We start from the raw sequence: 13,524 nt of genomic DNA, 5'->3' as shown, positions 1-13,524 counted from the left end.
CAAGGAAATAGACATTTTGGCTGATTTCTTATTTACATTTTAAATTTTTATTCTTTGCATTTTGAATTTAGATGATTGGAGGGAAGGGCTTTACTGTATTTCAAACCTCTTCCCTTGGGTTGTTAAACCGCAAGAAGTATATATACCACAATCAGATATCTAAAATAATTAAATTACTTTGAGCTCAGAACCAGTTGGTATTTTAATATTGCATTGGACTTTCCCCCAAAAGGATAGTACGGTTTCTGTTCCACGAATCCCACATGGCACACCGCCGCTCAGCATTCGACAGGGAACTAGATTTTTCGCCTGGAGGTCGGCGTCTGACACGCTACCGTGCGGAGTCGAACCCACGAATCCAACCTTGAACTCCGCTAAAGTCACAGCACACATCTGTATTCTTCACTCGGGGCACCAGAATGTCAGAAATTTTTGCACTCTCTTTTCTGACGAATGTTAGTCTAACAAAAACAATTATTAAATTTAAATACTAGAAGTCTGTTAGAAAATTAGGATATGATTAATACTCTAACTCACCAATAATTATCCACTTATAGCCTAGCTAGTCCCCCTGATTTGGCCAAATCGTAAAGGTTACTTAGATAGAGTTGGAATACATATTAAAACATTTGCAAACCAATCGATTCAGTAGTGTTTGCTGTGCAGGAGAGCAAAATTTGAAAAATAAAATTGAAGGCATTATTACGGTGCAAGTGCTAGAAAGAAATAAAATCTGTCAAAAGAAGCCTGCAACCAAGATACGTCAGTCCTGAAAATATCAAGGTTCTATCTCGAACGACCTTGGAATACCAGCCTTCCAGATCTCCCCCCCCCCTCAAAAAAATATGTATATTCTATTCTATTCTATTGCCAGACACCTTAATCCCAAACGGGGTGGACACAAACATATCGCCCCCACGTCGCCCAGTCCCCCCTCCATTTCAATGCCCTGCTCACAGCTCACACACCCCCTCTCTCAAACACCTCCACTCCATCCGTCTATCTTATCCTTGGCCTCCCCCTCCCTCTCCCCCCCTCTACCTCACTCACATACACTCTCCTCGTCAGTTTCTCACTCTCCATCCTCTCCTCATGGCCAAACCACCTCAATGTGTTTCTCCTAACGCCTCCTATCACATCCACATCCACACCACAATGCTCCTTCACATCCTCATTCGTCAGTCAGTCTCTCCATGTGACTCCACATGTTCCTTTCAGATAACTCATTTCCACTGCTCTCACTCTTGACTTGTGTCCCTCCACCAAGGTCCAAGCTTCACTTCCATACATTAGAATTGGTATCACAATACTGTCATGTAGTAACTTTTTCACTTCCATGCTCACTTCCCTGTTTCTTATCACTGCTTTCAAAGACCCAGCAACCTTTCTTCCTTGTTGTACCTTTTCCAGCACTTCACCCTCCAAACTTCCATCCTTACTCATCACACTACCCAAGTACTTAAACCTACTCACATTTTCAATTTCCTCCTCATCCAACCTCACTGTACATTCACTGACTTCATTTCTCTCGAAGACCATCACTTTACTCTTCCCTACATTCACCTTTAGATTCCGTTTCTTACACACTCCCAAACTCATCCACCAAGCCTTGCAGCTCCCCTTCGTTTTCACTCAACCCTCTTGCACACGGATAATTTTCAGCAAGTTTTACGGGACACGATTTTATCCGACTGCCTGCCCGGCTAGCCCGCCCATACACTGCTGAAAACACATATTTTCACCTTATTTTCCCCATCCAAACCTCAATATACCGCCATAAAACCTACAGCATCATCTTCGTCGATGTTTGTTCTAGCTGATAAAAAAAAAAAAAAAAAAAAAAAAAAACACGAATAACAGTGCATTAGGCTGGCATGAATAAACATTTCAGAATGTCAAGCTCACTTCCCAACATCATGATTCGAATGTTTTCCATGATACAGAAAAATGTTATTAGAAGTTTTGAAAGAGAATTTCATCAGCTTTCTATTGAGCTTTATCCGGTTGTGATACGATTTGCAGTTTTCGAGAAAACAGCCAAAAACTGAAAGCCATTAAAAAAAAACTAATTTTTGTTCAGGGAGCTCTACCGCAAAAGTTTTCTCGCACACCTTAGTTTTTATTTTATAATATTGTGTAGAATTTCATGAGCTTTCTCATGGTACCCGCAGATTTTTTTTATACGCCTCATAGTTTCCGAGTAAATCGCAAAAAACTGCTTGGTACTCACGGCAGTGCTGCACTTTCGTCAAGGCACACAACAGCCTTTATATTCCTGCTTATGTAACAACGACTTTTTATCAGAGATATTACATTGTTGCGTTCTGCACATACGTAGAATTCACTGATCTTTGTCATGGTTCTTACAGGAAATCGATACGTCCAATAGTTTTGGAGTAATTGGATGACAATTTTAGAATACTTCTCCGAGCGCTGCCTAGTTTTATCGCGAGAAGAAAAACATTCCCTTTCCCCGCCTTTACCTACATAATATGCTCCCAAAGGCTTATATTTTGGTGATGAATGTACGTAGAAATCACTGACCTTTGTCATGGTTCTTACAGGAAGTCGATACGTCCAATAGTTTTTGAGTAACTGGATGACAAAGTTAGGTTACTCCTCCGAGCGCTGCCTACTTTTTACAGCAAGCGAGAAAAAAACACTATTTCCCCCGCCTTTACCTACAAAATATGCTCCCAAAGGGTTATATTTTGGTTATGAACATACGTAGAAATCACTGAACTTTATTATGGTTCTTACAGGAAATTGATACGTCCAATAGTTTTCGAGTAATTGGACAACAAAGTTAGATTACTCCTCCAAGCGCTGCCTAGTTTTACCGCGAGAAAAAAAAGACACTCTCTCCCCCTGCCTTTTCCTAAAGAATATGTTACAAAAGGCTTTTTGTTTGTTTGTTTGTTTATTTGTCATGTACAGGCTAAAATCTCCAAGGGTTGTTTTTATAGTGCTATAACCTACTCAACATGACCACTACTCTTTTTCCTAGTTACTGGTAATGAAGCTGTACTTTCTGTCATATGTGTAATATGTAGAAGAAAATGGTTATTTGTGTGAAAAATATAGAGGCATTGAAATAGGCCAATGTACAATTCAACAAAATTTGGAAAACTCACTTCCTCCAGGGGTGTTGAGCTGATTCCAGGACCTTGTGGGGTTTGAAGATGAGGAGTTATGTAGTGTGTGTGTGTGTGTGTGTGTGTGTGTGTGTGTGTGTGTGTGTGTGTGTGTGTGTGTGTGTATGCTCCATTAGGGAATACTTCTATCGGCATGGTACATTTCGAAGCAATCACCCACGCAAAGCGTCACATCACAAACAGGACACATATGACTTATGTTCTTTCTTATCTTTGCCAGGGCACACAGGGTGCACTGGAGCCTCCTCCAGTTGGGGATCCTCTCCCGTCGATGGCCTAGTGTGTGATCCAACCACACTCTGTCGCTGATGACTCTCCAACGCTTGGTTGGATGTCCACCTGGTCTTCCCGGGTTCTGTCGTCCTGGAGGTGCAGCTGCAGGGCTGGGCATGGCAGTGGCGGCAAATTCTCCCAACAGACCAGGAACTGCTGGAGATGGTCTGGGCACTCGTGCTGGTCCTGCAGACAATGATGGCATTGGCTCCTGAGCTGGTCCTGCTCCTGGTGGTGGTGGTGGCACCTGTGCTGGTGCTGGTCTAGGAGACGGTGCTGGCCCAGGAGACGATGGTGGTGGCACCTGTGCTGGTGCTGCTGCATGTGCCACAAGTGCCAGAGGTTCTGCTGGCCATTGGGTTGGAAGGTCAGGGGCATAGTGGATGACGTGCCCTGATGCAGGCCACTCTGATTCATCAAAGTGGAGGAGCTTGTCAACTATCTCCTCCACAAATTCCAGCAGACTGACTGATCCACGTGAGCACTTCTTATACAGGGCAAACGTATTGAAAATGGCCATCTGGATGAAGTAAAAAGTGATCTTCTTGGTCCACTTCACGATCCACCACTGGATGGGGTAATACTGGACCATCTGGTCAAAGTAGTCCACCCCACCCATGTGCTGGTTGTAGTCCTCCACCATGACGGATTTGTCCACAGTCCTGTCAGGACCCCTGGTCTTCCCTCGAACCTGCTTTTGGATGGTGCTTGTGCTGTAGAAGGTGGAGACTATATTGATGATGCGCTTGTCCTTCCACAGCAACACCATCACATTGTCCTTGTACCTTGCTCCCATGTCCCCCTCTGGCAGGCTCTTGGCCCTGGTGATGTCCTGCAGCTGCTCTGGAGCTCCTCTTGTCAGGCGTAGGGTCCCACACACATAGGTTCCTGCACTGGAGAGTCATTCACACAGGGATACAGAGTTATAATACAGTAGTTGTATCCTTGGTCCTTCAGCAGTCCTACGAGGCCCCAAACAGTGTTCTCCATCATCTTCTTCTGCCCCGTATACACTTCAAAGTCCCAGATGTACCCCAAGGAAGCCTCATCCAGGATGTAGAACCTGATGGAATACTTTGAGGGCTTCATGGGGTTGTAGACACGGAAGCTGAGGTGCCCCTTCCACGCCAGTGAGTCCTCGTCAAGGCTGAGGTGCTCCTCAGGTAGGTAGGTGTCCTGGAACCGCAGAAGGAGGTACTCCATCACCATGCGAACCCTGATGAGCCAATTGTGATTGTCCTGGGGTATGTGAGTGAGATGTAGGCATGGAAGTGTTTCAGTATGGCCCTGAAATGCCTCCCACTCATCATCCGCTGGAAAAAGGGGTAGCTGTGGAGATGGGAACTTCTCCAGTAATCCTGATGGTCGGCATATTGACCACCCCCGTGAAAAAATATAACCCCAGGGACTTGGCCATCTCCTCATCATTACAGATGAACCATGCGTCCAACATAATCCCCAGGAATGATGCATAGCTGTTGGTGTCGTGGGCGAAATACATCAACAATCTCCCAGGTGAAAAACAGCTGGAAGAACTGCAGTGGCGTTGTTGGCAGATCCACCCTCATTCCTGGGGATCCTGTGAAGGGCCCATTACGTGGTGTGACTGGGCCACTGCTCCACCCTGGATCCTCTGCAGCAACACCTTCCCCAGTGGTGGAAGTGAGTCAGCCTACTGACACCCTTCTGCCTCCTCGGCCACCCCTTGGCTGCCCCCCGTAGCCAGGCCACAGACCACAACTGTCTCGTCAAGAAGGTGACATCTCCGGCGATAAGGATGACAAGGCTGTCTCCTGCTGCTGCAAAACGTCAGGGGTGGATGAATGCTGTCGAAGACAGCGCCCATGTCGACTGGGCAGGGGACGATGACACAGTTGCATCCTGCACCAGTTGCACCACAGACACTGCGCCGCGTGTAGGTGCCAGTGTAACGTAACTAGGCCCTGCAACATGGGCTTGGCCAAGGGGAATTGGAGGCTAGAGGTGGAGAGACCACAATGGCTGCTGGAGCGAGAGGTCCAACCAAAGGCGATGCCTGACGTCCAAGTGAAGACGATGGCTGGGCTGGTGATCCCATTGCTGGTGGTGGTGTCTGCTCCCATGGTGGTAGAGGTCGGGGCATAGCCTCCCGAAGGGAGTGGTGCAGGACATTATCCCAGTCATCCCGACTTGAAGCATCACTCAGCAACTCCTCCTCGCTCTCGGTCTCCTCCTCAAAGAGAACTTTCTGCCACTCCTCAGAAGACAGATCCATATTCTCCATCATGGCAAAACACTGACACACTAAAGTTCAGTATAAGCTAAAGGTTCTCAGCTGAAAAACAAGAGATATTATCCATTGTCACGCAACACATTCCAGTGAGAATAACACTACACAGTGATGTTATATCTTTCCGTACGACCAATCACTGCACCACTTATGAACACTTCACATAAACGATAACTTTTCAGTGTCTTTGCATGGTGTAATACCTGTCCTCTGCCATCCGTTGGTGTGTGCCGTATATATATATATATATATATATATATATACATTTTTTTTCCAAAAAGAAGGAACCAAAGGCCGCGAGCCCGCAAATATTGTTCCTACCAAGAGAAAAACAAAATACAAGAGAGATCCAAATTCAAGATTCGATCATTTCGAGATGCCTGGACACACTCCGTGTGAAAGACTGGAGATCATAGGAATGAGGAAATACAGACAGACGGAGACAGTTCCAGAGTTGATCTGTTGCATAAATGAAGGACTGGGAGTAACGGTTAACTCGTGCATTAGAGAGTTGGACAGAAAAGGGATGAGATTTTGCTGCTAGATGGGTGCTACGCGCCCGTCGTAGAGGTGGAGGAATGCAAGCAGACAGTTCAGAGGGGCAGTGACCACTGAAGTAGTGATAAAAAAGAGATAAAGATGCAACAGTGCAACAATGAGACAGAAGTTGAAGGAGGTCTGTAAAAGGAGGAGAGTTAATGAGACGAAAAGCCTTTGACTCCACCCTATTGAGAAGAGCTGTATGTGAGGAGCCTCCCCACATGAGAGTTGTACACCACACAGGGACAGATAAAACCCTTGTACAGAATCAACAATTGTGCAGGGGTAAAGAAGGAACGGAGTCGATTTAGCACACCTAATCTCTTGGAAGCAGATATAACAGATGTAATATGATCTTTCCAAGATAAGTCCCACGTAAATGAAACCCCAAGCATGTTGAAGATTCGATCATTTCGAGATGCCTGGACACACTGCGTGTGAAAGACTGGAGATCATAGGAACAAGGAATATATATATATATATATATATATATATATATATATATATATATATATATATATCATCTCATCAGCCGTTTGTATGTCCACTGGAGGGCTGGCCTATCCTGACAGAAATGGAGACGATACAGCCAATGTATCTCTACCAATTGGCTTAGGCTGTCCAGTAGAGATTGTATGTAGGGTGAGAAGTGCTTGTAATTGTAACTGTAGTGTTGGAGTGGCTTTGGAAATGTGTGTACAGTAGTCTGTGAAACAAGTGTAATCGGCCCACACAAGCCAGCTGGGTGCAAGCATACTTTATAGTATGCGACTCTGATTCAACCACAGCACCCCTTGTGTCCGACAATGCAGTACATGGCCTTAAGAACGCTTCCAAAGTTTATTACCCTGGCTGGGCATGAACCCTCGTTCTTCAGTGTACGAAAACACACACTTTACCACTGTACCACAGAGGCTCCATTTATATATATATATATATATATATATATATATATATATATATATATATATATATATATGTAGACAGACAGATAGTAGATAGATAGATAATTTTTTTCTGCCCTCCTTCCCCTAAGGTTCCTCCCACACGTGATGTACACCCTAACAATAGCTATAGAAACACTCGCGGGACACATCACTAACATTTCATATTAATCATAATTTATCAACCATTGTCTTAGCAAGGTACAGTATATACCTGTCCACAGACGTCTGTGTGGATGTGTGCCATGTAGCCATATGTATATATAGTGTATATCTATATATCTATATCTGCCTGTCTGTCTGTCTATCTGTCTATCTATCTATCTATCTATAAATATATATGAAATTTCTTCTCTCTCTCTCTCTCTATATATATATATATATATATATATATTTGTTCTCCTTGCCTTAAGGTTCCCCCAACACATGATACTATATCTGCACGAACACTCGTGGCACATACCATTAACATTTTATAGAAATTATAAATTTCAACAATTGTCTTAGCAAGGTACAGTACCTGTCTACTGACGTCCGTGGCTGACTGGCTTCCTTACATCCCCTGCTCACCTGCCGCTAAGGTATCGCTGACATACGCTACGCACCCACAACATCCCAGAACAAACACTCATGATACATATTGCTAACATTTTATACAAATCATAAATAATCAGCAATTGTCTTAGCAAGGTACAGTACCTGTCCACTGACGTCCCTGGTTGCCCAGTGTCCTTCTGTCCCCTGATCACCTGTCATTAAGGTTTCACTGACATATGCTGTGCACCCACAATATCCCAGAACAAACATTCGTGACACGTATCACTAACATTTTACGTAAATCATAAATATTCAACAAATGTCTTAGCAAGGTACAGCACCTGTTCAATGACGCACGTGGTTGGCAGACATCCTTATGTCCCTGCACACCTGCCGCTAAGGAATCGCTAACCTACGCTAGGCACCCACATCTCTTCACGAACACTCGTGGCACATTTCATATACATTCTACATAAATTATAAGTTCTCACGAAATGTCTGAGGAAGGTACAGTGCCTGTTCAATGACACACGTGGTTCATAGGCGTCCTTACGACCCCACATATCTGCCGCTAAGGTATCGCTAATCTATGCTACGCATCCACAATATCTCTTCATGAACACTTGCGGCACATTTCACGTACATTCTACATAAAGTATAAGTTCTCCCTAAATGTCTGAACAAGGTACAGTACCTGTTCAATGATGCACGTGATTGCTAGGCATCCTTACGTCCCCACACACCTGCTGCTAAGGTATCGCTAACCTACACTACACGCCCCCAATATCTCTTCACGAACACTCGCTGCATATTGAACATACATTCTACATAAAGTATAAGTTCTCACTAAATGCCTGAGGAAGGTACAGTATCTGTTCAATGACGCACGCGGTTCCTAGGCATTCTTACGTCCCCACACACCTGCCACTAAGGTATAGTTTATCTACGCTACGCACCCACAATATCTCTTCACGAACACTCGTGGCACATTTCACGTAAATTCTACATAAAGTATAACTTCTCACTAAATGTCTGAGCATGGTACAGTACCTGTTCAATGATGTCTGTGCTTCCCAGGTGTCCTTATGTCACCTCTACACCTGCCGCTAAGGTATCTCTAACATATGCTATGCACCCTAAAATTATCCCTTCACGAACATTCGCAGCTCAATTCACGTACACTTCACACTAAATCATATGCAAATACATGACTACCACAATGATTCCGCCCGTACCTCTGCAATTATTCCGTTCCTTACTAAGGTACAATGTGACCATGATGCAGCACCTTCACCTCGAGATTTATGACGCACCGCTATATTGGCACACACCACACTCCTTCACGAACACTCGCAGCATGTTTGACGTATATTTCGAACAACTTCATACACATTATAGAATATCACTATCAAATTCCATCCCTAAACACCTCTAATAATCCCTTCCCAACTACGGCGTACAGGTAACACCTGCCTCATTCCACACTATGGCTATGGCGTGTCTAAGGCATGCTAGTTCCAATATATCACAAAGCCCAGCCACTATATCTTTCACACAAAATACAGTTTGGGCATTGGCTTCACTATATACGTAAATGTACTCACAGCATAGGGCCTAGTGGCAGAACCCCGCTACAGTGAACACGCATCTTGCCCCTAGGCCTAACGACTGATAACGGGCACCATATCTTTTCAAGGTATATATCTATGTTCCATCGACAAAATCACATCAAAATATGCTCAGAAATAATATATTATCACACTCAGTCCATAGGGGCTTTGGTTCGGGCGGGATGAGTGATGTTTAAAGGGACAACACATGCGGTGCAACCCTACAGCCTGACTGCTTGTGAGATACTGATATTTATTGCTATGGACAGAGTCCAAGGAGGCTCTACTATGTTACCAAGTGTTTACCATGGAAGAGGGATGCAACTGCTAGAACGCACCAAAATTTGATGCAAAACAGCCCAAAACATTCCTTTTGAAGGTGGGTTTTCTCCTTAGGAATGTGATTCGTGTCTGTGTGCATTTATGTCCCAAACCACAAGGAACACAATTCGCGTCAATGTGCCTGGGAGGGTTGACAACACAGTATCATCTGCAAACAACAGTACAGGGAGTTTCCAAGCACTGCCCTCTCAAATTAGGGCCACTCCAAAATCCACTGCCCTACTTTGTATCTCTTTTATAACCCCATCCATGTACAGATTGAACAACCATGGAGACATGACACATCCCTGTTTCATCCCAACCTTCAAATAAAAAAATGCACTTAGTTAACTATCCACATGCACTGCAGCCTTAGCACCTTCATATATACTCTTCACAGCATTCAACAGCTTCCCAACTACTCCATATATTCTTAATGCTTTCCACAGTCCTTGTCTATCCACCCTGTCATATGCTTTTTCCAAATCCATGAAGGCTGCATACAACTTCTTTCCCAGAAACTTTTCCACTAAAGGTCTAAGAATGAATATCTGACCTACACAACCTCTTCCCTTCCTAAAACCTTCCTGTTCTTCTCCAACTAAATCCTCTGTTATTCCCCTAACTCTGTCAATAAGTATCCAACAATATACTTTTCCTATTACACTAAGAAGACAAATGCCACAATGATTACCACACACTTCGTTTTCCCCTTTTCCTTTGTATAAGGAAATAACTATACCTGACTCCCAATCCTCTGGGACTCTACCTTCCTCCCAGGCCAATCTGCACATCATTCATATCCATTCTACTACTATCTCTCCCCCATGCTTCAGCATTTCACCACCCATTCCATCCATTCCTGGGGCTTTCCCCATTTTGTTTTTCTTTATTGCTTCCACAACTTCCATTCTACTGATTTCTTCCTGACTTCTCACCTTCCTCCTTCTCCCAGCCATTCCCCAGCCACTTACACTCGCATTACTTTAATTCTCTATGTTCAGCAATTCCTTATAGTGTTTTCTCCATCTGCTCCCTTTTTCCTCCTTTTCCACTAGTAACATATCATTTTTATCTTTCACTCCCTGACTAACTTCGCTGTCACCCTGTCTAACTCTCTTTACCTCTTTCCAGAACATTTTCTTAAGTCCCTCCACTTTACACTCAAATTCCTTCCAAATTCCTCATCCACTTTCTTCTTACTCTCTCTTACTAATCTTTTCACCTCTCTCTTCCTTTCTACATATAACCCTCTCTTCCGTCTCTCAACTAGTCCATGCCCCTATTTCCAATCCATTCATTATATGCTTTCCTCTTTTGTGCCACAGCCTGTTTCACCTCTTCATTGCACCATGCTGTTCCTTGCATCCCTTTTCGTCTTCTCTTCACCCCACACATCGCTTCACACGCTGCACATACTTCTTCTGTGAATATCTTGCACACACTTTCCACATCCCCCATCTGCTCCAATCCATATTTACCCAATCATTGCTCCACGTCTCTCTTATATTCTGCCTTTTTCTCATCCTCTTGTAACCTTTCCACTCTCCTTGCATCTACTCCTTCCTCCTGTCCTTCCCTTCTACTATTTCTCCATTTTACTTGGACCTTGATTCTGACCACCACTTGGTGGTGGTCAGAAAGTCCACTCCCCCAACCTCAATATGCTCCTGCATCCATTACACACCTATGCATCCTTTTAACCACACACACATAACCAATCACTTCCTTCCTTTCATTCAGTTCACCACCCACCCTTTTCATCACTCACCATGTATACCTGTAGATCATTTTGTGCCTAAAGAGGGTTATGGCTGTCACCAACCCACTCGTGGCACAAATGTCCACTAAAGCGCTGCCATTCTCATCTATTTCAGCAGGCACACCCCATTCACCAACTACTCAATCCACCTTCACATTCCCTACTTTACCATTCACATCACCAGTCAAAAACACTCTCTCATTCCTTTCAAACTTTTCCATGCACACTTCCACATTTGTCCAGAACTCTTCTCACACTCTACTTGCACGATCTTGCGTTGGTGCATACACGCACACAATTGCCCACATTCGTAGTCCAGCTTACAATCTTACCCACACAATCCTTGAGCCAACTGATCCATACTCTCTTATATTCTCCTTCCATCTCTTACTCACAACAATACACACTCCTTCTTTTGCACTCTTATTCTCACCTACTTCCTCCACATTTACCTCATCCATACTCCCATTCTCTCACACTCTCTCCTCTCCATTTAGTTTCAGTTAATCCACATAAATACACTTTCGCATCCTCAAGCACCTGGACAATCACTCTCTCTTTCACCTCGTCATATGCACCTCTTACATACCACGTCGCCATCCATATCATGTCCTTTGTTCGGTCCTTAGTCATCATCTTTTGGTCAGTCCTGGTCCGAGGCTTCTTGTTCGTATTTTTAGTTAGTCGTTTTCCGGGGAGGGGCACTAACCCTGCGCCAACCCACTTCCTGTCACGTAGGGAACACGTATCGGTTGGTTATAAGGTTACCGCCCAGCATTGTAAATGCTTTCCTGGTTTACAGGAAATCATTTGGCAAGTGGATGGATGATGGGGGCCCCATCTCGCTCTCTCTCTCTCTCTCTCTCTCTCTCTCTCTCTCTCTCTCTCTCTCTCTCTCTATATATATATATATATATATATATATATATATATATATATATATATATATTTATTTACAATATCAATAAGAACTCCACATTCTGTGAAGTTCTTAATAATCAGAACCAACATGCGAGCATGCATCTGCCTTGGTCACTCATTTAGCCCAGGAGCATTAAGAATACACCTGGAAAAAAAAAATAGAAAAACCTGATTTTTTTCAAGAAAGCTACATAGAAGCCTCCAAAGTCAAAGTCAATGGATAATCTAAATATTCCACGTAAGCTAACCGTGGGGGACGAATAATCCAAGATGGCTACCATCAGTATGGGAAGCTTATATAGCCTAGTGACTAAAATTCACACTTGGTCATATCATACCACCTTTTATGGGTTTCAAGGAGTGATAAATCCATTTCTGCAACAGTATTATTCAAAGAATTCTTTGTCACTGATATTCACAGAGAACGTGTACCAAACGCAAAAAATCATAAATCTATATTGATATTTTTGCTATGAATTTATCAACTAAAGATTACTTCATCAGATGATTTTACTTTTCTGCTTAGGGACAGACTGAAGTGTTGAGAGAGAAGTACATACATGGGTTGGAGACAGTGTGAATGAAGCGAGATGGCAGCACAAGAACAATGTGATATTTGTGCTTTTTGTGATAAGCCAATCACCGCTGACCGATGTACTGCCACAGAAGGAGACCTACCTAGCATATTGAGCATTAGTGCTGATCTGAGGGATGGACATCAAGTGCTGCCAATTCCTGCTCATAAATGGTGCAAAGAATATTAGATCCTGCCATCATACATAAAAAAGCAAAAAAGGAGTCAGAAGAATCGGAGTGACAAGTACATAAGAAAATCACCTGCTGTTCACAGGCCACTATCTTTAATGTAAAACAAGACTCAGCAGTAACTTCAACAAATAAGGGATGAGGCTATGCCACACCTAATGGCTGACTTAACTCGTATTTCTGACTAGGGCAAAAATAATCTTATTGTTTTTAATGCATCAAAGACTCAGTTCTTACACCTATCAACCTGACAAAATCCTCCGCAGGAGTACTCACTAATGTTTAATAATAACCAGCTCAATCCTGCATCATCCTTGAACATGCTTGGGGTTTCATTTACTCGGGACTTATCTTGGAAAGATCACATTACATCTCTTGTAAAATCTGCTTCCAAGAGATTAGGTGTGCTAAGCCGACTCCGTACCTT

The 13,524-nt window shown here is 43.5% G+C and overlaps 1 protein-coding gene across 1 annotated transcript in view; it reads right to left on the bottom strand.

Moving 5' to 3' along the window:
- Positions 1 to 5,728: 5,728 nt before the first annotated feature.
- Positions 5,729 to 13,524, bottom strand: part of LOC145406835 (esterase FE4-like) — a 52,984-nt gene continuing 45,188 nt past the window's right edge. The window contains exon 12 of the mRNA XM_080277939.1: positions 5,729 to 5,742. Within this exon, the coding sequence (XP_080134065.1) occupies positions 5,729 to 5,742 (14 nt within the window). The remainder of the gene's footprint in view (positions 5,743 to 13,524) is intronic.

Source organism: Coenobita brevimanus, chromosome 8 (genome assembly GCF_032717465.1).
Source record: "Coenobita brevimanus isolate Jiangsu-jjx chromosome 8, ASM3271746v2, whole genome shotgun sequence".
Classification (NCBI taxonomy): domain Eukaryota; kingdom Metazoa; phylum Arthropoda; class Malacostraca; order Decapoda; family Coenobitidae; genus Coenobita; species Coenobita brevimanus.
The sequence above is the reverse complement of the archived record's forward strand: the minus strand, read 5'-3'. Positions and strand labels throughout refer to the sequence as shown.